Source organism: Rhopalosiphum padi, chromosome 4, assembly GCF_020882245.1.
Source record: "Rhopalosiphum padi isolate XX-2018 chromosome 4, ASM2088224v1, whole genome shotgun sequence".
In the NCBI taxonomy this organism is placed as follows: Eukaryota; Metazoa; Arthropoda; class Insecta; order Hemiptera; family Aphididae; genus Rhopalosiphum; species Rhopalosiphum padi.
This window is the reverse complement of record NC_083600.1, coordinates 8,714,012-8,740,688: the sequence shown is the minus strand read 5'-3', so window position 1 is coordinate 8,740,688 and position 26,677 is coordinate 8,714,012. Positions and strand designations below refer to the sequence as shown.

General features: G+C 26.3%; 2 protein-coding genes and 1 long non-coding RNA gene across 4 annotated transcripts; all 3 read right to left on the bottom strand.

Annotated features, from left to right (window-relative positions):
• Window positions 1-63: 63 nt before the first annotated feature.
• Window positions 64-3,207, bottom strand: LOC132929731 (carnosine N-methyltransferase). Its single transcript, XM_060995279.1, has 8 exons — window positions 3,175-3,207; window positions 2,259-2,374; window positions 1,428-1,632; window positions 1,184-1,344; window positions 981-1,124; window positions 741-906; window positions 449-682; window positions 64-389 (listed from the first exon to the last, which is right to left on the bottom strand). Exons 1-8 carry the CDS (start codon window positions 3,190-3,192, stop codon window positions 150-152), a joined length of 1,284 nt encoding a protein of 427 aa, XP_060851262.1. The 5' UTR covers window positions 3,193-3,207; the 3' UTR covers window positions 64-149.
• A 5,064-nt stretch (window positions 3,208-8,271) lies between these two features.
• On the bottom strand, window positions 8,272-13,110 carry LOC132929734 (uncharacterized). Of its 2 annotated transcripts, none has more exons than XM_060995282.1 (6): window positions 12,861-13,110; window positions 10,216-10,412; window positions 10,029-10,141; window positions 9,688-9,886; window positions 9,190-9,618; window positions 8,272-9,124 (listed from the first exon to the last, which is right to left on the bottom strand). In XM_060995282.1, exons 3-6 carry the CDS (start codon window positions 10,088-10,090, stop codon window positions 8,816-8,818), a joined length of 999 nt encoding a protein of 332 aa, XP_060851265.1. In that variant the 5' UTR covers window positions 10,091-10,141; window positions 10,216-10,412; window positions 12,861-13,110; the 3' UTR covers window positions 8,272-8,815. The 2 variants fall into 2 exon arrangements, with proteins under 2 accessions (XP_060851265.1, XP_060851266.1); XM_060995283.1 differs by having other exon boundaries at window positions 10,216-10,396.
• Window positions 13,111-17,823: 4,713 nt separating this feature from the next.
• Window positions 17,824-24,870, bottom strand: LOC132929738 (uncharacterized). The gene is made up of 4 exons (XR_009662141.1): window positions 24,599-24,870; window positions 20,997-21,304; window positions 20,134-20,414; window positions 17,824-18,398 (listed from the first exon to the last, which is right to left on the bottom strand). It is a non-coding gene; the product is annotated as an uncharacterized LOC132929738 (long non-coding RNA).
• Between the last annotated feature and the right edge of the window lie 1,807 nt (window positions 24,871-26,677).

The window sequence follows — 26,677 nt, the reverse complement described above, 5'->3', positions numbered from 1 at the left end:
TCATAGGTTATCAAAATACACATATAATTAAAAGTGTGTTTAGAAAAGAAAAGATAAATGAAATTTGCCTTACAATATTAATATTATTATTTATTATCATCACAAAAATATCTTAATATTAAAAAATTAAGTCTTAATCGATTGAGTTTTCAATTGGTTTCTTCTGCATCATGACCATCATTATCACCACTGAAATCGTTTGAGCAGACTTCTTCATCATTAAGTGGGAAATCTATTCCGTTTTCGTTAATTTCATTATCAGATGTTGACGGTTCTAATGATAATGGAAATTTAGGTTTGCGACACACAAAATATACACTTTTGTACTCGTATTGTAACATTGACTGTGGATTTTGTGCATATTTTGTGGGCACATTTAAAATTTCTTTCTAAAAAAACAGGCAATTATTTTAGTAACATTTGAGATTTGAGTTAGATCCAAACTTACTTCAAACCGAAAACCAATCCCTTTAATTACTTCTTTAATAACTTGGTAACTTGGTTCAATAGAATTTTGGTCAAACACATTACTATAATGATATAATAATGGCCCTAAGTTAACCCATATGCCACCAGGCTTAAGTATTTTATAAATAGTTTCAATAAATGCAACTATATTATTGGCACAATCAATAAAAAAACATGTGGCAATACAATTCCATTCGTCTTTATCTGTGTAAACCTACAATCATTTGTATAAAGTAAATGTCTTAACACATTTTAATCGAAAACTCATATACTTGTAAAAAATCACCAGCAGCCATTGATATATGAGCACTTTGTGGTAACTCTTTGGCTGGATTGATATCAGGAAATGAAATACATTGCATTTGATGTTCAGTTTCTAAATTATTATCACACTGATGAATCCACGGATAAAGAACATACATATTAACACCTCGACATCTAAAAAATTATATAGTTACAAAAAAATTGAAAAAATACAAACATAAATATTTTAAAAAAATAATTACTTTTACCTATTCAAAACAAAATTTGATGCTATTAACATGAACACAGAAAACTCATTTCCTTGACTTGTATATCCTAATTTGGCAATTTCAAATACCAATCTTCCAAGACCAGCACCAGGTACCAAAATTTTAATTTCAGATGCTGTAACACTGAAGTTATTTGTTTTAATTAATATGTAACAAAGTAACTAAGGATAAGTAACACATACGATTCTAATGGAAATTCTTTTAAAATCTCATCAATTATAGGTTTATAACAAGTGTTACGTTCTTCTATTCCTTCAGTGCTCCAATCTCGTACAAACTGTTTCAGAGTTGATTGAACTTTTTCCAAATCAGATTCAATTGGTGTGTACTTATCAGTTGAATGCTATAAACATTAAATATTAGAGAAATCACAAATTAAAAGCATTAATACTTGTAATATTTATTTATTTATGTGATTAACATTACCCAACCATCTAGACTAGGAGTATTTTGATTTTCAAATAAATATGCAGTATCTTTAATCATTTCTAATATAACATTATAATTATAATCTACGCAATGTCTTATAGTTTCCAAACTGTTACTGTAGTTAATCAATAGTCTTTGATGTTGTTCTGGTAATGATTTCAAGTAGTTTATGGTCTTGGTAAGTCGGCTTAGAGAATGAATTCTGAGAAAACAAAAAAATGTTATTAATATGACTACTATTTTGTAATTAAAATTAAAATATTTTACTATTCATGTATAGGTGAATATAAATAGTATGAGCAATTTTTTATTAATATTTTTTTAATTAGTTATAGGAAACATTAAAACATTAAAATAAAATAATTCAATATATTTTTATTGTATAACTAAATTATCTACTTGTTTAACAATTCAAAAGCTAAAATATAATGTGTCAGCACTTTAAGAGAATTGATTTTTGATAAGTAAAAGAATGATGAAATTAATCATCAATTTAATAAATTATATTATTAAATAATATTAATTATGTTATTGAATTTATTTTTGACACACAAAATTATCAATAATATATTGTCAAACTTTAAACTGATATGTTTTCCCAATTAGATGAAACAGGTAATTGTTGAAAAGACTAAAAAAGTATCTGTTAGAGATACACATGAGATAAAGTAGATTCATAATAGTTATATAGAGTATTAAAATACATATCGAGCACTACCAAGGATTTTTATTTTTATGAACAATGGGTTGACGGATGTAATATTGTATACTTCTCAATTCTTTATGATCAATATTAATAAAAAAACAATCATAATAGAATTGTATTACCTATAGAACATAAATGCTGTTATTATTCTTTGGAAGCTCTTTTTTTCTTCTTCTATGTTCTCTTCATCTGTGTGACAAAAATCCATTTTAAGTAGATACGTCTTTTGTTTGTTTATCTATTCAAAAGTCTGAGGTAAGAAAATATTACAATATATAATCTATTTAGAAAAATATACAACAGCTGTACTTAATCGTTAGTCGTTACTACTAAGAAAGTAAACACAACTTTAAACGGTTTATAAAAAATTATCCGAGAGCAACATGTTAGTATGTTACATGTGCTCGGAATCCGAAGTTGAGTGAGAAAAAAAATCAAATCTACAGACGTGATGATAAAGTAATAAGTAATAAATAATAATAAAAATTACGGGAAATTATAAGTTGAGTAGTAAGTGAGCTTATAAGTATTAATAAGTAGTGTGATAAGTGGTGATAATAAACTGTGTAATAAATTAATAAACAAGCTATGTGATAAGGGGTTCCTAAACTGGATCTCCGTAACGGTATTATAGCACTCCTAGCGAATATAATGTGTATTCACCATTCAGCGTAATACCATAGTGACCAATAACCATACCAGGTATGCCTTATATTAATACATTCGGGAATTTGTGATGGTGAAGGTGAATTGCACTTTTCAGTTTTTACCTAAAATAAATGATCAAATGATTTTTGCACTCGGGTTAAAAAAATGTAATGGTCGAACTCAGTAACTGCACTCGGGTAAGAAACAGGTAATTTTCAAACTGCATTAGTACAAAAAAAATTTCAACAGAATTATTTGAAAAATAAACATGTTATAAACGTTAAAAATGTAAAAAGCTTGTAAGTGAAATATTAAATGAATGTTTTCAAATGCACGATATTTTTTATCTAGAGCACGAGTCATGACCCGCGGTTCCGACGAAAACTGTACCTTTTCCTTTTCCGCCATATGAAAAAAATATCACACAATTTTGTTGGAATTTATGAAATTGAAATTTTCGGTTGTAAAAACATCTGTAATTTTCGACCAATGTTAAATTTATCGTTGATTATCTGGAATCTGGATTATTTTTCGAACGCTATCGATTATGTTATTACCTATAGGCTATATGCATTGATTATAAAATATAAATACTATTTTATTTATTGTATTTATAATCAATGCTATATGTTACTAATCTTGTTTGTTGTATCGTACTATCGTTGTATGATATTACGATAACCATATCTAACCTAATCATTACCGGATTAGCGGATTTTTACCTAAAAGCAGGTCGACTAAAATAAGTACAATTCGACTATACTCAGTATACTTAGTATATACTCTGGCCATCTACTCTCTACATTATGTTAAGAAATAATAATCATAGTCCTTACCAATGTACTGGCCAAATAACAGCACGAAGTAATTCAATTTTTTATTTTAAAGTCACGTAAACTCCAAACAAAAAAAATATTTTTTATTCCATAGGTCTATTTAGGTATCCTAAACAATCACGATTGATGGGATGCATATCTGGAGTGTAGGGTCATACGACTTGTCTCTATATAGTTTTGAGTTGTTTAATTGTTTTTATCATAAGATAAACTTAGGATAATCATAAGGCTTATAGGCATATACTAAAAAATAACTGGACTGAACTATACGAAGTAAATACATTATTCGCAAATCACCCAAACTAAAAAAAAATTATAATTCTCATATAAATTGTATACTAAATGTTAAAATTGAAATAAGAAACATCTAACCATTGGTTATTTTTTGGATAGGGACAAAAATACATACAAATTTAACAATAATAATCATAATAATCAAACAAAAATTCATAGGAATAAATTATTTAACATACAAAAATGTATTGACTGATTTTGCACAATGGAAGGTTAGAAAAATAAATTTAATTTAATATGTTTTTTATTTAGAAGTTAAATAACATTTTTAATATACCTAAAAATAAATAACTATTGTTTAATGTATGGTAATGATAATTAATGTATAACGTCGGCTAAAAATACGTCTTGTATTATTTCAGAATATTTATTTTAATTTTATAATTTTATATTTTATGAAGAAAACCGAGGTCGGTCAAAACATTTTTTTTTTTAAATAAATAAAAATAAGGGTTTATCGTTAAAAAAATAAATGTCCATTTTTTAAATACCCCTTCATATCCAAAATATTAAATTATTAACTTTTAAATACTAAATAGGAGAGCGTAAATTAGAATTACCTAGGCCTAGGGCCTAAAGTGACAAAACACCTAATGCCGGTCCTGCGCCTCTGCATATACATGCATAATATATATTATATTTTATAAAGCAATTTATATATTATATAACATTCACCAAATCATTTACTTAAACCAAAAACTATTATATGTATTCTTATATTCATTTTCTTATATTATATCGTAAATATGTGACAGATAAAATAACATTATTTCATTAAATATTTACAGGCAAATATTTTTATATATATTTTTAAACAAAAATGTGCTTATTTACAAATATCTTATTGTATTTTAAACTGTAAAACAATTATTATAAGATTATTTCTTTATGATTCCCAGCAATTTTTTCAATAATTTCAATGTCGTAACCATAAGTGTTATAACTTATAACTTAATTTTTGACAACTGTTTTTCAATATTTCTCATCCATAGTTTGATAAATTTGATTCGTCTCATTAGTTAATTAATAACTATGAAATTTCTATGTAGGATACTAGCCACTAGGATTGCAAGGGTAACATACTATCTATATAACATTATACGTATTATGTAATACAAATTATTGCACAATAAACAGACAAATTCATTTATATCAATAAAAGCATGCACTAACGCACTATCCTAATTTAATTTTTGATGTTTTATCGTTATCTACATTCGTCGATTGCACGAAATGTACGTAGAAAATAGATAGAATCGTATCTTATATCCTTGCTTATTAGGTACATGTTATTGAAATGTTAGAAAAAATTAAACACGTTTATTTGGTCGTTAATTTAAATTAATAATTTAATCTCAAAAAAAAAACATTGACTAGAAATACTAGAATACTAGATGCATTATAATTATTTTAATTTTTTGATAAACTTGTTTTTTATGTACACAAAAAATATGTAATTTATTTTATAACTATAGATGAATAACTCGTAATGAATCGCAATGAATTGCTCGTTTGCTAAATATTAAATAACCGATTTATATATAAAATATAAATTGATTTTTTTATAATTTAACTTGGTTTATTATGTTTATAACTGAAATGATAAATAAAATTAAATCGGAAATATTAAGAGTGATTTACTCGTAAGCTCATTTGGTACACCCTTGTGAAAAAAAATCGCTAAATTATTTAAATAACACGTTAAAAAACCCATAACCTTAAATACAAACTCCCCTCTTTTTCCCCTCAGACAAAAAAATGAAAAATCAGGTGATGTGGTGACATTCAAGAGGGCATTTAGAACAACTATGTGAAAAAAAAATTGGAAAAAAGTTAAATAGTGCACTATTTCAGTTCAGTCGTCACAAAATTGGAACATAAAAATACCTGTTCTTATTCTTTTATATATACAGAGTGATTCTTTTATCATGAAACACTAATTATTTCAAGAAGTATTCATGTTTTTGAAAACATTTTTTTACCTAGTTTTAAGTTGTTAAAAAAACAACATTTTCATTAAAAAATTATATTTTTAAATATTATATTTTATCCTTACATTTTTTTTTAAGTTTTTTTATTTTTTTGAATGACAACAAGTTTTAATTTCATATTCCAAAACAAAATAATTATGAAATATGTTAAATTGTAATTAATATCATCTCGCATTCTCGACTTGCAACTTGCAAGAATTATAATTTAACATTATTTCAAATTATTATTTGCAATGCATTGATGTAAACCATCAATAATAGTATGTTTATTCTTAAATAATTATATCGATGCATAAAACAAAATTACTAAGGTATCAGTAGAATAAAATAGTACAAACAAAATGTATATATAATATAACATTCATGAATAATATAATTAAATCTTATAAGAAAATGTACAAGATATTTGAATTTAAAACATAATGCCTCTTGAAAATAATATAGCAAAATTTTAACATGTGAACACATTGTAAGTAAAATGTTTTAGTCACAGCTAGTCCATATTAAAGGTATTGTTCACTTTACAAACATCTAATACAAACAATAATTTTAAATATCCACAACACAATGTCATTAATATGGCTCGGAAGTTGATGCGTTTTGCATTTTTTTTTTTGAAACTTTTTAGACGATGCTTTCCTGGCCACAAATATGTTTTATTAGCATGTGAATCTGAATAACTAATTTTTATTTTGCATGTTTTTGTTGTTACATTTATTTACTTTTTAAGTCATTTTTCGACATTTTTAGTCATTTTTACTGATTTTACATTAGTTCACTTCTTATCACTATGCCGATAACTTACTTAGAACTGAAATTACCTGCACGGACTAAGATCCGATACCTATCCGTACCTATCCGATTTTATCTCACCAATTACAGTTGTTGTTGTAGTGTTATAATGAATATTATTATACCTAAATTTTATTATTTTTTTGTAATATTTTCAAAATGTCGAATAAAACTTATTTAATTTTTAAGGACATTTTTTGTAATTTTTATGTCATATTTTGAGTAATATGTAAGCTTTGATAAATGTATATAGAATTTTATAGTAAAATAAAGTATAATTTAAAAAAAAATATATTTTTATTAATTTAAGACAACTGTTTGTAACTTTTTTAGGTAATTTTTTAAGGGCATTTTTTGTCATTTTTGTCATATTTGCATTCTTTTTAGGCCATTTTTTTAACGTTTTTAAGATCATCAACTTCCGAGCCTTAGACTCATCAAACATTTTTGTATTATATGCACACACCCTGAATCACAATAAACATTTAATGACGGTACCTATATTTGTTTGTCAATATACTCGTACTATAAAAAAAACTGTTAAAAGGCCCTTGTTTTATAATTTTAAGTGAATGTTTATATGAATTGATTATTAACACTATTTAAAGAAAGGTGTAGTCAATATTATATATAAAGTGATTTTTTAAGCATGATGTTCACCCCATTATTTATTTGCTTAAATTATGCATTCATTCAAATTCTGATTTTTACATAGTTTCAAGTTGTTAAAAAACAACGTTTTAATTTCATATTCCAAACCAGAATAATTTTCTGAGTATTTTGATACATACAAATCGAATTTAGGGCGAATAGTTTATGAGCTATAAGTATTTAAAGTTTTTAAAGAGTAGTACGGGGTTACCCCGCAAAATGTTTGTCCACTACTCCGCTTGTAAAAACTAAGTAAAAAAAAAATTTCAAAAACATAAATACTTTTTGAAATGATGAATGTTTCATTATAAAATAATCACCTGTATATATAAGGATATAATATAATATAAGTAATTTTCGTAACAATAATAATAATCAAATAGGTATTAATTTACTAAACTAAATAACAAAAATACTTAAAAATTACTGGAACAGGATAGATGGACACTAAAGGGTGAGAGAGAATCGATGGCATTTGTAGGAACTGAACGATTCTGGTCATTTGTTATCTATACACTATACATATTATTATAGTTACGTTACCCTGTACGAATGCAGTATATTTCCATATTGGACATAGACATAGGAGTTGTGATCGCGCGACGACCGTGATCGACTGATGGTGACCTGTTCGATGTCGTGCGTTTGTACCTATTGTTGATGTATCTATATATTTTTGGTAATGGGGTTTAACTTAAAGGAAGGCCTTTGAGCACGGGCCTGAATTACCGACGTTATCGTATGCACTTGAAATTCTCACCAAATGTTTATATTACATTCAACATTGAGAAAAATAGATAAATTTTTTTTATAAAAATGGGAATTTTATATGTTAAACCAGTTTTTAACAAAATTAATTTCTTTATTTTATTATTATCCAAAAACAAATAACCGTAGATAATTAAAATATTCACTAAGTGCTTTAAGTGCTTATATTATAAGTTTATGTTTTTATTTGTGTCACTTCGGCCACGGTGCTAAAAAGATTAAAATGTAGTATAATATGTAGTAGTGCAGGTAGTCTAGTTTACGTGATGCACTGTGTGTTCATAATAATTTGAGTTTATCATATACTCATTTACCATCTTATTAGAACGTTTTTAAATGTAAAAAATAAATTATTTTATTTAAATAAAACTCGGCGATGAAATAATAACGTATGCTACTATTGCTACTAATTTTTAAAATCTAAAAAATATTTATAGTCAGAGATTATTTACAATAAGGTGTAGGTATAATAATTTGTAACAGTTTGCTGCAAGTAAAAAATATAGGGTCGTCAGGGTGTCTTTGTTTCATTATTTTTATAGATAAATTTAATTATAAATATTCACAATAATTTTATTATTATTATAATTGATTAATCAATACATTTTTTGATATTTTAATTGATCCATTATAGTTGATATAATGCTGCAGGCTTATAAAAAAGACTAATACATTATTTTATTTTTTTTTATTTTAAATTTATGATAAATATGAAAGAAGAATTTTTTGAAACTCTTCAACATGAACGTCTTGAATAATTTCAACATTTTTTGGCTTGTAGGATTTTTCTGAATAATCAATCAGTATTCCACCACGTGCTTCACCTTCCATAATTGGTGTTATATTCGTAACAATTGATTTTTTAATCAATTTTGGGCACAAAATTACTGCTGCAATTAAAGAATCACAAGGTTGCCAAGTTGATAATTCTGTAGTTTTTGATTCGGCTTTATTCAAAAATTTTAGAAACTTTGAATTAATACCGCCTAATACATTTTTTCTCCATAACTAACAAAAAAATAAGTTATATATTATATATTAGTTAAAATAATTTTTAATTTTGCATATTTTACCGATGATATATTAATTGATAAATTTGTCTCCCAGGGTAGTAATAAACTAACTTCTCCTCGAGTTGAATTAAGAAATATAAAATTACTCTCTGCATCCGAGCCGAAATTGAATTCAACACCTGGACTTATATTCCCATTTCCAATAACACTACCACCCATAATATAAAATCGCTTAATTTTATGAACAAATTTTGGATCCAATGAAATGGCGAGCGCGATATTTGTTGTTGGGCCAAGTACAAGTATATTCAATTCACCCGGATACTTATAAGCTAAATCAATTAATGCAATTGCTGCATGTTTTGATCTATCAATATTACTTATAAATTTTTGATTGAATTCAAAATCACCAAATCCATCATTACCAAAGAAATTATCAGATGTATGATTGTGGGTCAAAGGTTTGTAAGCACCAGTGTAAACTGGAATCTATGAAAAATATTAATCACATTGCTTTAAAATGCATGTCAATACATAATTTTTTTTTGTTTTAATTACTTTTGATTGATTTGCGATTGTTAATGTTTTAAGCACATTTTTTTCGACATTTCTCAAATTAGTGTTACCATAGGTACAAGTAATTGCCACAATATCGAAATTCGTGTCGTTGTTGGCACACGCCGATAGAAGAAGCAAAATTGCCATTGCATCATCAGCACCAGCATCCGTGTCAATCACAAGTTTATCACTTTTCATTCTAGTGGAATCAATTAAATTGGATTTATACATTTTTATAGTTAAAATATTTTGAAAATTGTAATACTTATAAAAAAAAAATAATAATATTTAAAATATTTTATTCATTATTTTAAATTAAAATTTTATGAAAATTAATTTACCCTTTTAAAATTGTCATCAAAATTAACCCAAGTGGAATAAATATTTCTTTTTTTTTCATCATAATTGAAGACTTATTATTCAACTCACAAAATAATAAGTGTGACGTGAATTACTTGTTAAAATAAAAGAGTTACGTTTGTCAATAATTCAATATGTCATTATTGTTATTAAACGTTTAAAACTTACATTGAAGGTCGGGTAGCTTATTAATCTGGCTGTCCGCCAAACGTTGATACACGTTATTGTTTTGTTTAATTTTGTAAATACCTTAGTATTAGGATCGGTTAATTGTTACTTGTACCGTTTCATTTCATGGTTAAATATTGATTGTTAACTCAATAATTACATTTGAATTACTGATTATAACCTGCAGGAACATTGATCTATAATGTATTATATTAGGTAATTAATATATTATACATCATTAATTTAAGGTTGTGTAATGTGTAACTGCCCATTGTTATTTATTAACAAATAGTAATGTATAATTACAAATTGATATTTATTGATAAATATAACATCATTCATGTGTGCGATAAACGGTTTAAACGGATAAACAATTTATTTCTATACCGCTGTATGCTACTATAGGTACGATATAAGAATCAAAATATCATTATAATGTATCATATTTTAATTTATTTTTATAATGTTATATTGATTTATTTTTATTTTTTAAATAAGTTATGTACGTAAATTTAAAATTAATTAAATCATTATGACCATTATCGACCATTAGATATCACGACCGCAATCGGGCAACTCCCCATTATGTGCATAGTATACATTTATAAATTACCATATATTATATAATTAATAAAAGGTCTATAACATACATATGTACAAGTTTATTATATACGTATGTATAAATGATCTACGCAAAGAGTTGGATAATAATTATTTGATAGTTCTTGAGTTAAGTTGTCAACAGGTTTTCATCGTAATATTTAATCTTAAAGTTAATGTTTTTGATAATAATTGTGTAAAATTATGTTTTTACAATTTTATATAGTTATATAACTTTCTAAGTTTTTTTACTTTTGAATGACAACCTACATTTTGGGTGTGTATTTGTATACACTGAGGTATTTTTCTGTTATATACGTTGTACGAGTAGGTACCTACTTTAAACATTGATGACAGATTGGGTAACTATAGCAAACCAAATCAAAGTAGATACGTTTGTCATTTTCATTATTAAAACCAAAATAAGTAAATTGCCATAAGTAGGTATTTTCACATAAATTTCAACTTAAAATAAATATTAAATAAGATTGATCGAAATTTTCAAGACTGTATGATAAATATATAACTATCTGATAAAATATATAATCAATTTTCAGATCTTAAGAGTTAAGATGATGGTTCACTTGTTCACTTGTTCCAATTTTATATTGTAAGTTGTAATATTAAAGTGAATTTCCTACTATGAAAATTAAATGTAAGAACACTCTAAGAACATTATAATATGTTTTTCGTGTCGTTTTTTTTTATATTTTAATTTTAAATTGTAATATTTTACACTATCATATAGCTTATAATAGCCATATATTGCTACTTTTTATTTTCCATCTATTGCTAAATAGAAGTTATTTAAGGCCATATATAACCACCACATCTCTTCAAGCTTTAAATTGTCATTAACGCCGTCTCCTAGCATTTGCAGGTCATTCATAACTGTGTTTCTGTCTATCTAATATCTATATTTGTTTTGGCTATTCTATTATTTATATTGGAAATCCATTTGGTTGTCTCTTGAATTTTCTGATTCCTAGGAAACCTTTAGCAATTGCTACTTTATGCCCTGTCAATAATTTGCTTAGAAATTGAATTATCAAAAAAATTAAAATTCTAATAAAAAAAAAACACATAATGTGCTTACTTTTAAATTTTATAATAAGTCAATTTACTTAAATATTAAAACTACCTAACTATGCAAAATATATTCTATGTTGTACGTCTGTATTTAGACTGAGTTCTGAAATTATATTAAATATGTCCTAAATGTCAACAAATATTCTAAATTTCATAAAAATGTCAAACAAGTTTTACGACTTTTATTTACAAATATTTGTGGTGTGCAATATTGTTTAATTTAAATCATAAATTCATAAATTTTAATATTAAATCAAGAGCTCTATTTTATTATATTTTACTGACTTATTTAGTCTGTAGGTAAGTGTAACTGTATTAGTGTATAAGTATATTAAGTAATTGTTTTTGTAGGAATACACTTGAAATTATTTAAATATTATTTAATAGCAATCCATTTAACGATCAGTCAATATCTTTAAAATAAATTATATATGCTTAAATAGTTAAATGTAAATTAATTTAATATTTATAAAATTGTAACTAATGAACATTTTAAAAATTATTACATTAATATTAAAGGTGAAAGCATATTTTTGTTGTAAAAATATTTTCTATATATCGTGTACTTATTAGTATAGTAAGTACTAAGTACTAAGTATTTACTAAGTACCTATTTAGTATACTAGTATAAATAATAAATATATAAAGCCGCGAGTGAAATAATTTCTTTTTTGAATGGTATTTGGTACCTATCTAATATTATAATGAAATATTTAAGTTATATTTCAGTTATTTCGATCAAAATTAGCATATTTTATTATTATTCTAGTTGTTTTTTTCTAATTAAATTGTTTGGTTTAGTAAAGAAATCATCAACGACATTTGCTTAAATGTAGATATATTTTTTTTCGATTTAAAATATTTTTTAGTTGTCGAAATTATTGTAAAAACTTTTATAGAAAATAATTAAATCAAAATTTTCACAAATTTAATAATAATTATAATGTTATATTTACGATTAGTACATCTGAAGTGAAAAGTTCGGTCCTTCAATAGTTTATTTCCACTTGATTTGTAATCTGAAATATGAAGTGCAACCTGTTTTAAACATACTGTACTAGCTGTACTGTTTAGTGTGTATTATTATATATTGTAGGGTCCATTCTATAATAGGTTGTTCATGAAATGAAAAGTTTCAGTTGACTGTCACGATCCAAGCGGATTTTTTGTGATAGTGGTTATTAAAATAATTTAGGGTGACCATATGTAAAAAAATCAGGACTTTTTTTTGCAATAACTAAAAAAAAATCTATTGATTGTAAAAACATGAAACTTATATAAATAATATATATACATATATTATTTATGTATTATACTGTATACTACCTTATATATATATTATAACAACAAAACTTATAATGATATTCAATTTTTATATAATAAAACTAACTGTTATATTTAAAAAAATCATACATAAATGTACATTTGTTAATTTTATATATTACATATTTTATTCTGATGTTGATTGGAGTTCTTTTTTATTTCCAAAGTCAATAGTCATATTTTTGTAATAAACTTATTAAATCTAATAATCAATGGACAATGTCTTGGTATCTTACTGCAAAATAGTGTGAATAGGTTTATGGTATAAATAGATAATATCTTAAAATTAATCGATATTATAAAATCCATAATATACGAACGTTTTAAACTATCAACTATAAAGTTTTTAGCTTAAGTTTTACAAAATAACGAACATCGATATGCATCGTTTAAATGTGTGAAGTCATTCAAATTTGAACTTCAAAATATTTTGAATACTGTTTTTGAACTATAAAAAATTATTAATATTGTTATTCGTATAAATTTAATTATTTCTTCATAATTTGAACTTGAAATTTCTATAGAATAAAATATTTCTTACACATTTTATCAATTTTTTTGGAAAAACATTATTATAAAATCAATACATTTATTAGTTATTATCCGCAACCTTAAATATATTGCCTATAATATGAGTATATGTTGCAACATCAAGAAAAGTGGTTTTTTGCCATGTTACTTTATCATCTATAACTTTGGTAACTATTTTGAATTCTTTGTTCGTTTTATTTTTCTCCATTTCCATAATTTATTTATTTTTGTTCCGGTTGACGAAGTTTATCCTCTTCTTCAGACCTACGGAGCTATAGCCCATCTGATAAGATAAATCATCTGGCTCACTGATCAAGTTGGTAAATAACAGATATTTGAAACTCGTGTTACTAGGTGCCATTACTGAGATTTATAGGTAATTTCCACATGTGTACTTTAATAAAATAGTAAATAAAACATTTAAAATAAAATTAAAACAAAAAAAGTGGTCAAGTGGGTATCGCTCTGCTGTATAATAGTGATGGAGAGTAAGTCACTATAATGGATGTGTTAAATTTGAATGCAACGACTGATATAATTGTATACGAAAAACGATTCTGATCGGAGATGATTTGTCAGTAAATGGTAATTAGCAGGATATATCATATTATTACCTATATTTAAATTGTAATATATCGTTATTTTACGCGATTTCGTAAAAAATTTAATTTCTTAAGCTCATACAATTTTTTCTTTATCGACGCTAGAATTTTTTTTTACAATTACTTAAAGGAAAACTTATGGATGACTTTGTTTTGAATTTTTGAATCTTAAGTATAAATAACAAAAATTTTATGAATTTTCAACTTCAAAATTCCTTGCAAATTTTCGCGATTTTGATATTTTTCGTAAATATTTGAACTTTAAATGCTTATAAACAAAAATTGTGACTAACGATTTTTGATTTTTTTTTTACTACGATAAGTTCAACTTATAATAAACCTTGTATTAAATTTTAAAGATTCTTTGGATAGCCAAATTTTTTTTATCGGCATTTTAAGAAAAAAAACTTAAAAAAGTCAAAAATTTCAATTGTCTATAAGTAGCTTAAAAAAATTCTAAATATTTTGAAAATTTAATCACAAGATACTTTATATAATATATAATTATCTTACACATTAGCGATTTGTGTTAGTTGACTATTTTCATAAAATACTTTTTGCATAAATATACTACAGTATTCAAACTCGTCATAATTATTTTTAATCATTTATTTACACAAAACTATATATTTTAAAGAACTTTTTATACGTTGATAAAATGCTTACAATAACTATAAATAACGATTACAAATAATACTAAAAAAAGGTGAGCAAGTGAGATATCGCTCTGCTGTATAGTATGGAGAGTATATCACTATAATGGATGTGTTACAGTGGCGTATCTAGGATTTTTTTCTAGGGGTGATATAATCAAAACTATTTAGCACATTAGGGCCAGGCCGCCTAGAGGACAAATATCTAGGTTATCTATATGTTATCTTACCTTTCCGTAAAGTGCACTATTATAGGCCATGTCACCATGATGTTACTTAAAACTATACTAACATTTATAACATTATACATTAATTTTCATAAAAAGTTCACAAATTAATATTTATTTGTCTTGGTTTTCGAGACATTTCGTCCAATATTTCGTTTACATTAATGCCAATATCGTGATGAATGCTTTTTTTTTTCAATTTAACCTCTTCTAAATTGAAAAAATAAAACATTACAAAATGCATAGGTTAATATATTATTTCAGTATTACTTCAGATATTGTGTTGCGTAGATATGATTTAATCATTTGTAAACCTATGTTAGACCCAAGGTTACGCGTATTATGAAAATGTTTACCGCCACGTCGATCCAGCCCATTTCTGCTCGATAAAAAACCTTTAGAAATTAATATTATTCCCACATCCGTTGTTCTTATAGCTATATAAAACTATTTAAAATACATAAGCATAATTGGTTTTATAATTTTTTACAAAATTTGTCAAAATCATGAAATTTAGCAAATTGTTTAGCAGCTGACAATTTATAAAATGTTCAATTTTTACAGCTACGACTTGAAAGTTCTGGAAGTCTTGGAAAGTTCCTCAAGTAATTTATATTTATCAATAGCTGCAATATTTTAATTATTTTTTATAATTCAAAAAAATTATTAATGAAACTTCAACTGTTCCACTATTTGTACCTATGTTATGAAATTTTCTATAAACAATGACATTTTATAATATGTAGATTAATTTATAAATAATACCTTTTTATACCATTAACTTATTCAAATTTTATTGTTTTACGGGAAGATGGTATTAACTCAAAAGTTAATAACAAAAATATATAATATGGTATAGGTATAAAAAATATTATTATATTCGTAATAGTTATGCTTATGCATTATTCGTATAATAAATGTAACATTTTTGTCAAAAATTAAGTCATCCTACCGTAATATTAATAGTATAAAATAAATTACTTTAATAACAATAGGAATAAACATATCATAAAACATACCTAGACAACTAGTGATATAATTATATAGGCTGATAGACTATCTCCCTTCGGCGTTCAAAATGACAAAATCATTTATATATATACATACAAATATACAATTTTGTATCATTGGATTCAAGTTTAAGATTTAACGCATCCATTATACAGTAATCCACTTGACACCTACTGCAGAAAAGTGGTATCTTCTTATTTAACTTATATAATTTTATTTTTTATACTCGTAAATTTGGTTATATTGTGTATTATAATATTCACCAATATAACGGGGGGATCAGGGTGTCATCATACCCCCCTTTGGATTTTTTTGTAACGATTTATTATCTACACATGAAAAAAAAATTTAGGGTCTATGACAAGTCAAAAATAAATATCCCTCCCCCTTTTAAAAAAGCTGAGCACGCCACTGACAACACCTATGGTGTACATAATATACTTACTATTTTCTATTTTATTGATGAAATCTGAGTATGTCATTTTCTGTTTATGTGATTATTTCATCTGATTGCTTTGAATTACTATCAATTATTAAATCGGTTTAAATTTATATCTGAAGTTTCCAAATAGAGGCAATGTCAAATTATACGTAGATATTTTGCACAATTTTAGTATTATTGAATGTGTTTCATATTTAGTGTATATAAACAAAAAAATCTTTTTTACATTGTTGAATTTTGTTATTTTTTTCTATAGGGTTATAACATTTGGTATTTTATGTTGATTTTACAATTTATTATAATTTATAGAGTTAATAGATATCAAATCATTACTAGTTAGTTCATGTTTATATATTTCTTCGTAATAAATTATCGTTATGATGATGTATGATTGGTTTACCTAGTAAATCTATGTATTTTTTTTTTATATAATATTATGAAAGCAGCTTTATTATGAAACGTATATTTTATTTTATTTTAGATATCGGTTGAATCCATAATTTTATAAATTAGGTATATATTCCCACTATCACATGACTTTTAAATTGCAGTATTAATTGTGTTACATAATCAAAACATATTCATTTCTTTACAGTTATTTATTTGAATATTTGATGCAATTATATGTTCCGTAACCTTACTTATTTATAAGATAATCGTAAATTTATTGTATGAAAACATATTGAATTGTAATAATGTGTCATGTGCGTTGGAATGGAATGAATTTTATACAAAGTAAAATTGTTATAATTGTTAATATTTTATTAATATTAATTTAATCAGGAATAGTTTTTAGCTACAGAAGAATTAACTATTAAAAACTAAGAATTTTTTTAAAAAGCTTCAAGGTTTAGGGCGTTTAGGTGTAACTGCCCTTTCACTGATGGGCTTTTTCAAGATGCCCATACATAATATAATAGCTGACACAACGTACAGCAGCATTTTCATGATGGTTATAAATGAACCACCTTAGTACGCGTATATTGAATATTGATTAATGATCAATAATTTACAGCCAATCGGACCTACGGGGTATATTTCAGTGAACGGATTTCTTTGTAAATAAGTTAATGTTTTTATTCGATTACTCTAGTCTCGATAAATATAAAATTTTGTCTTCGTATTTTTTGTCCTCGAAAATCGCTTCTTCATAGATTATATCGCTTTTATTATTCATAAAATCATAACTATGATCTATGATGATACGATACTAAATAATAATTTTTTAATGATAATCAAACAAAAATACGAATATTTTTTTTATAACATCATTGTAATCGGTGTTTTATTATATTGTTGTAAACTAATAACCTAGGTATACGTTTTCAGTATTATCAGTAGCGATGGCTATCGGTATAATAATCCGGCAAATGGAATGGTCTTCTCTAATCCTGCAGACAGGATCATAGATTTTCTCATCACCGATTTCCGGTGCTCGCTTTCGCCTTTCTTATTCGTAGCTGGTGTCGTGATTGGTGCATTACTCTCAGGGCCCGTCTGGAGGCGTTTTGAGTTTTGACAGCTGACTGGGCATGGCATTTTTCGATGCTGTTTTGATCGGCGGTTTGTGTATCGTTACTTTTCCAGTCACATCGACGGAGTTAATGGTCACCGGTAGATTATTACTCGGCATCGGTTCAGGCACTATGTCCACTATCGTACCTGCATACGTTGGCGAAATTTCGTACCCAAAGTTCTGAGGTATCTTTTAAAAACAACACATTCGTTTTTCCTTAGTACTTAAAAAAAATTGTAACCATAAAATAAAATATATAGTATATAAACACTTATAAATAATATATACTACCACATAATATTATGACAGGTAGCCTAACCTGGTGAAAAAATTCTTACAGTATTGAATTAAACAAATCAGATGCAGTTGAATAACAGTTTTTTCTATCGTTGTGTTTTCCATTTTTGTTTATCACCAAAGGCCAATAGTTATATTTAAATTTTATATGAACTATAGTGTAATTTAAAAGTTATCAAATTTCAATTGACAAAAAAAAAATTGCCCTAATTATTTAGTTTAAATTAGGGAACATTTTAGGAAGGAAATAATGCAAATACCGCAACGAAAAAATTCATAATTATTTGAAGTTGATACAAAAAACGATTACTAATTTATTTTTTCTGTTTCCATCGAAAAAGTTAGTATTTTAATTCGGTCTAGTATTATAGAAAATGTTATTATTTTGGAAAAATTACGGTTCCGACCCTGGATGCGGAGCAGTTAACAGTTACAATGATTCATATGATTTACTTATGTTTAACTTCTAAATATCTTATTATTTTTCACCCCGTGCTTAAATCATGAAAAATGTGATACGTGTCACGGTGGTAGTGAAATAGCGCCTTTAGATAGAAAAAAATCGTGTCTATCTCTGTATTTATCTGCACATCATCGTTGCCTTCAATTGGTGTCCCTTTTCTTATGGACTGTTAGTGATATATGAAATCTACAAGTTAAGCCGTGTTCGTAGCTACGTCGTCTGTTATTATGTCATGTTCAAAAGTTGAGCTCGGGCCAACTCACGGTAAATAATGGTTAGTGAGTGATGCTATGATTACAACGGCCAATCAGATTACGAAACAATAAGAAACACGACTCGAAAAATGACGTAGCCGTGAACTCGATATTTTCAGTAAACCACAGATAAAATAAATATCTTAATATACCTTTTATAACGGTAAATTCATGATTCTCAATATTTCATAAACAATAATGCCCAGCTAGTGTGTACCTATATATATATTACTGCCATAAGCGCAATTTGAGGAAGGCTTAAAAAATGGTTTGTACATTATACATATCCCCTTCCACCTTTATCTCGTATATCTCAGGGAGCATACACACATGTAGTACATACTGCATACATGCAAATTATAATAGGCCCCAAATTTAAAACTTAATGATACTGATTTTTGCTCTTCGTTTGCGAAAACATGGATCAATTGTCATTTGATTTCTATCACTTACAAATAATAATTTTTTTCTTAGGCAGAACGCGATCATGGTAATGGGCATCGTGATATTCGACGTATTTGGCCCGTTCAAACAATATGATAATCACCAACCTTTCAATATACCGTTAAACGTGTATAGCTGCAGCTTGATCGTTATATTACACACAATTGGATTGTGTTTTGTTCCTAAACCGCCGTACTCAACGTCAAACAATTTTTTCGAACCAAACCATAGGAACGAATGAACGATGATGTCTACGCACTATAAATTTGTTGGGTGAACCCTCCTATAGGACGGACAATGGACATATTGCGCCCACTAGTATATTATATAATATATTTACATATGATAAACAGTAGAAAAAGAGATAATTATATGTGATTTCATGCGTAATAGAGATTTATAATACAAAATCAACCACGTATAGTTGTGGTTTTTTTTTAAATACCAATAGTTTAATTCCGATTACCGTAACACATATCGACGAAACTCGTGGCATATATTGGACGCATTGAGTTACTGTGCGGATCGAAAACTGAAAAGCACTGTTGGTCGGTGTCGGATACATGTTGTCCATCAAATGTATGGAATAAATGTAATGGTACCGTACATGTTTCATAAAATGAAAATTACCGACATTGATGTTGACCCTAAAATGGTATCCATCACATTAGGAATCGTTTAAGTTAGTAACAAATTTGTATTTTATGTCAGAATTTGATTCTTAGATTTCAGCTGATCAGCTCACGCCTGAAACATAGGTATAATATACTTATTACTATTATATATTATATCGAATAATGTATTTTAAATCATTATGATGCATGTCACTCAATGTAACAATAATTATTATAGACAGCAAAGGTCGTCGAATATTATTAATATATTCGGCAGTGATTACGTATCTATGTTTGGTTGGTTTGGCATTCTGAATTACTATTAAAATACAACTAAATGCTATTAATTCAATGATATATCGATGATGCTCATTATGTTTTTCATTATGGCGTATTCTTTAGGATTTGGACCTGTCCCTTGGGTTTTATTGGGAGAAATATTTTCGAGAAAAGTACGCATAAATTACATCAATATAATAATACAATATTATTTATGTAATTAAAACTTCTATACACGTAAAAATAATATATATTATCTTCTTAAAATATATAAATTAATATTTTCAATAACAATATCTAAAAGAACTAGTTATACACAATTATAGTTTATAATAAATATATCTATGAATACTATGGTTATTTTTTAGGTTAAGTTGTACGGAATAAGCTTTACAACAGCTATAAATTGGCTACTATAGTCTTAACAAGTGCTTACTTTCCATACGAAATTATCAAGTTTTTCGGAATTGAATATGTCTTCTTGTTTCACTTTGTGTTATGCCTTTGTGGTGCATTATTTGTGTGGTGGTTTGTACCAGAGACAAAACAATGCAGCTTAATAGATGTCCAGAGACAATTAGACATCGATTATGAACATATATATTACATGCCAGTATAATAATATATGTCAACTCCATGTGGCGATGCCTCACCTCTATGTGCTGATGCTTCACCTTCACATGGCGATACTTTACCTCTATGTGGCGATATGTCACAAGAAAAATGACAAAAGTCGTACTAAACCTTCAAACAATAGAAAAATGGAGTAATATTTCCGATTTAAAACTATAAAATTTATAAAGTATCTATTTTTATGTTGTATGTCGTATACCTTGTATTTCCTATAGCCCTCCTGGCTACTATAGTTACTACTTTTACCATTGATTATAGAATAGAATTGAATCAATGCTCATTCTAACCTATTGTCCTAATCCCTAGATTATTTAACTATATCGGGAGTGGTAAACTGAGTCCCAAATAATTGGGTGGATATTAGGGCTAGGTAAATTGAGTCCCAAGTAATAATATTTTTCGAAAGAATAATTTATAAATAACGTCGATGTACCTACTTAAAAATAAAGTCTCTACATTCAATGAGTACTGTATAGTGACTATAGTCACCAATTAGTCATTAATCATTATCGATTACCGATTTGCTTACTTAAATACATTCAAATAGATATATTATATATAAAAATACGTAGCAAAGAGGTAGGTAATTAAAATGAAAAAAAATAACAATAGAAAATAATTTTTTTTTGAGACAAGAAATGTTGAAATATAAAAATAAAAATATTTCAAGGTTTGAATTCGTTAAGAATATATCAAATAAATTTTTTCCATGTACATAACAACAACAAATAGTAATGAATAAAAAAAACAATTGACTTGAATTTGTATATTATATATTTAATTAATTGTGATTTTTATGTACAACGATGTGAATTATTAGATATTAAAAGCAAAATAGCATATTTTTGACCATGCCAGTTATGTTAACATAACAGATAGTACTAAGCCTGTAAAAGTGAGAAGGAAAATGTGCTGTTTTGGAAACTAAATCTATTATAACCAGGGACTCAATTTACCTTATACCTTTTCAAATCCGGGACTCAGTTTACCACAAAAACGGTATTTCGGACTCAATTTACTTAGCCCCAACTATATATATCAAGTATTTTTACAGCATTCTATTAGCATATCTATATCAACTTATACATTACTTATTTGGTCCACTACCTATTTTGACTTCGATGTATTTTGTCATCATTAAACTATTTGGTTTAGTGCTTCAGCTGATAAACTGTATATATCATAATACTTGGAAGGGGGTTCACTGATCGGGTTTAAACCACCCCTTCTGCCCAATTGTTTGTATTACTACTAACATACCAATTATTATTAATTATGACATACCAACAAGATGGAGAAATAAATAACCACCAAACCAGTGCGGGTATGTTACTTTTTAAAAGGAACTTTGATTATATTATATTCCTAACCTACTCATTAAATTAGTAAAAAAGTAATAGATCACTTTACTTGTACAAATAATGTATTAATGTAATAAAATAATATAAACTTATCAATGAAAACTACCTAATGTTTTATTTTAATTACGATACATATTGTTTAGTTATATTATTAATTGTATACAAAAAAAAAATATGTATATAAAAATGGAGCCAAAAATGTATAACAATTCATCAATTGAGAACGGCTGAGCCGATTTGGCTCAATTTTTTTTAATTGTCCGTAATTACCAGGAGATGGTTTTTACGAAAAATTTTTTTGGAAAACCCTTTTTTTTAAATTTTTTTGATGATTGATTTTTTGAGTTCCAGAATGTTTTTTGAATTGAAAAAGCTACAGCTGCAAGCTTTAGCTTATAAAATTGTCCATATGACATAATTAATCGTTAAAATGGAGCCCCCGGCCAACACCAAAAAAAATAGATCAACATGGAGAAAACGATTTTAACGTAGGTTTATTACATAGACTTAACAACCTTATTACGCTCCCATAATTCCAACAGTAGTGGTGGCCGAATGGGTTAAGGTGTCATTTAAAGAGTGGTGAACCCGCCCAAAATATCAAAACTTTTTTACAGTTTTTTTTTAAGAGTAAACAACGTTTGCCGGGTCAGCTAGTAAACAATAAAATATTTTTTAAATGTATGTCGTTAATTCTTTAATTTTTTTTTTTTGTACAAATACTACACTGTGCAACACTAAACATTTTTTAACTAATACATAATTAGATAAAATTTCTGTTTTATATTTAAAAAATTAATTTTTGATTGAAAGGATAGAAATTAGGTAGCATTGATGAATAATAAATGTTTATAAAACTACACATGATATACAATTCAAAGGTATATTAAGTAGATTTTTTAACCAAATAATATATAATAATTATTTATAAATTATATTAAAATAGTATAGGAACAAAATTATAAATAACACATTAGATAAACTTGTTACTTCATAAATCATTATTATAAAATTACTTTTAAAAAATAATTTTGTTTAGTAAATATAGTAATGTACCTATGGGTATTACCCTTCAATAGAATCAGGCCAGTCAGAAGGAGGGGGCAAAGGGACCATACCCCAGGCCCTGAGTTTAGAATATTTTTAGGGGGCCCCTTTAGTCTTAATAAAAAAAAAATAAAATACATTTTAGGATTCAAGATTACTCGGTGGTCGGTGCTACCCATACAATTCATTCGAACCTATTATTTCTAAACCATTTTTTCTTTATGAAATATCAATATACTATAATATAATAGATTTTATTACGTCTCTGTAGACTATTCTGTTATAATCATATGTAGGTATAGGTAAAGATAAACACGTGACATTTGCAATTATTTTTGATAATAATTATAATGAAATATTATTGACTATTGTTGTCGTAGTGCCGGTGTGGCAAATGCGAAGAAATAAGAATAAAATCAAATTAGCAATATTTTTTCGTAAGAATTCATTATAGCGTGACACACCAAACGGGTTATTTGTATAAATTAATAAGTTAATTAATTAAATCATAATAAATAATAATATATGATATTTACCCATATATCGGTATAGTATCGCTACTCGCTAATAAAGTTGATAATAGAAACTATCATACTATAGTGAATAGTGTACACTAACACCAATATTAGTAAGTAATAATTGATTAAAATATGTACATATTATTTTTATTTTTTTATTAACATAATTAATTATTAGATTTATATTAGTTTTTAAAGTAGGTAGTATAAGACTCAGTGATGTGGCGCGTGCGAATCTAGGAAAAAAACGATATTTTATAAATAAATTTTAATATTGAAATTTTATTTTTAATTGTATATCTATAGTTGTAAAGAAGCTGCAAGCCCATAATTTTTTTGGGAGGCCCTGAGCTATATAGCTCATACTTTGTGAACAATTTAAAAATATGCAATATGCCTAAATAAAAAGATTTATAATTATAAATAAAATTAATTACGTTTTCTTCAATTTTCAGTAGAATTATAAAAAAAATATTTACTTCATGTGTATCAGCTATAGACTATGAACTTTTCCAATTTGTGGATTACATTTCTCCTGCAAGTCTGTGTACATTGTGCCGCGATATTTCAAAGAGCATTCCTTTGTGCATCTCCACGTTAATCGCGTTTGGCCCTGGTGTTTCATTATGTACGTATATACCCATTCCAACAAATTTTTAAGCCACCTTTGTTAGATTTAACAAATTCCATATTAAAAAAAAAAAAATTAAATTTCCGTAAGTTATCGCGTATTCACGTCGTACGATCAAGACGTAACTGACGCCTAATGTTTTACAAAATATAGTAGAACCTATAGTTTATATCCATAATCTTATCATAACATCCGAAGTTGTAATTTAAACTTTTATTTTAATCAATAAGTATAATAGGTGTCTGTTCTCTTTATTATTATTATTATTGTTGCGACTTCGCTTATCAAAACTACATAGGTACCTAGCCACCTAGGTATAAAATACGATTACATTTTTAACGATACAATATTTGTTTTATCGCAACCCATTTGTATCATTGTGTATAGGTATATAAATATAACTTAAGGCTAATGACCTATGATGTTGAAGCCTTACTTCTATTAAAAAATATATTTGTATATAACTTACATATTAAAAAAATTAATATAAATGTAAAGTTTATTTCAACAAGCGTGCTTTTAAATTTCTATGTAATTTAAAAATAATTTTATTTATGACGACAATTATTTTAATAACTTTTAACAAAAATTAACGTTTTTCACTTAGTCGTTTTTTACCGATTACCGGCGCGTGCATATAAGCAGCGTTACTTATACCAGTTATACCATTGATGACTCCACTTCACGCCACTGTGTTTAACTAGTACCTATATAGAAGATACATTCGTATTGGACATAAAATAACACTATAATTATTAACTAATACTTCAAATAATTTTATCAATTCATTAATTAATTTTTTTAATTAGGGCCCTGGAGTTTATGCTCATTTGCATGTTTTTATTTATTGAACTAAAAATTAATAAAACTAATAATTATATATACCTATTTGTATTTCTAACAGTTCTTATTTTTAGTAAAATTGGTAATATATAGTTAAGAAGTTATTTCAAATGTACCTAACGCACAAAAAATGTAACAATATATACATTTTAATAAGATTGGTTGGGTTAAGGTTTGAAAAATACATTTGCAAGAATTTTGTTGAAATCAATGAGTATTTTTTTTATCATATCGTACCTATTATGATGGTCAAAGGATCCCGACATGGCGACATTAATTTGCCCCTGACCCCGAAAAACCTAGGAACAGCCCTAAATACAATACTGCGACAGTGCGACATCTATAATCAATACAATAAAAGAAATCAACAACATAAGAAAAGTCTAGAAAGGTATTTATATTTTGGTTTATAAAAGAAGAAATTTTAATTTATTATATAATATAAATTGTATTTGCATGTAATGACAGACTATAATTTCTGAAAGAGTTCGTCGGTCGTGCGAGCACGCGAGCCACATGTTTGATACAATGATACCACAATCGTATTAAATAATTCGCAGTTTTTTTCAAAACTAGAAAAAATATAAAATATCAGGAAATTAATGAAATTAAAATTTTGAAACGTCAATATTTTCAGAAAACTAACTATAAAATGGATATCTTCAATTCTTTTGAAAATAATTAAATAAAAAAATATATTTTTTAACTTTTTTACCAAAAAATTAAGATAAATTAAAACATGAAATATTTGTAGTTCTTGTCCCTGTGAATCTTATTAAAAAAACAGAATTATGATATCTCTATTATTTCAGGAGATATCGCAATGGGTAAATCCTCACGGAACATAGTGTATAATATTATATAATCGTTTATTATTGTAATTTAAGGTACTTAGCACCTGAATAATAATGACACGTTTCATGATGAGTGATGCCCACTGTCCACATTAAAAGAATAGAATTTGAGTATTTGACTAAGTATGTACTACAGACAAGTGGAAGTGAGGAATAAATAAAGTTTCTCAGACTCAAATATTAAATAGTCAACACATTACAGACACTACAGACTACAGTCAACATACTCA

Coding starts and splice junctions, on each gene's coding strand:
- LOC132929731 (XM_060995279.1), bottom strand. Junction 1,125..1,183: donor AAAGAATTTCCATTAGAATC/GTATGTGTTACT, acceptor AAATAACTTCAG/TGTTACAGCATCTGAAATTA. Junction 390..448: donor GGATTGGTTTTCGGTTTGAA/GTAAGTTTGGAT, acceptor CTGTTTTTTTAG/AAAGAAATTTTAAATGTGCC.
- LOC132929734 (XM_060995282.1), bottom strand. CDS start 10,090: ATGATGAAAAAAAAAGAAATATTTATTCCACTTGGGTTAATTTTGATG. Junction 9,887..10,028: donor TTGATGACAATTTTAAAAGG/GTAAATTAATTT, acceptor TGATTCCACTAG/AATGAAAAGTGATAAACTTG. Junction 9,619..9,687: donor CAATCGCAAATCAATCAAAA/GTAATTAAAACA, acceptor TATTTTTCATAG/ATTCCAGTTTACACTGGTGC.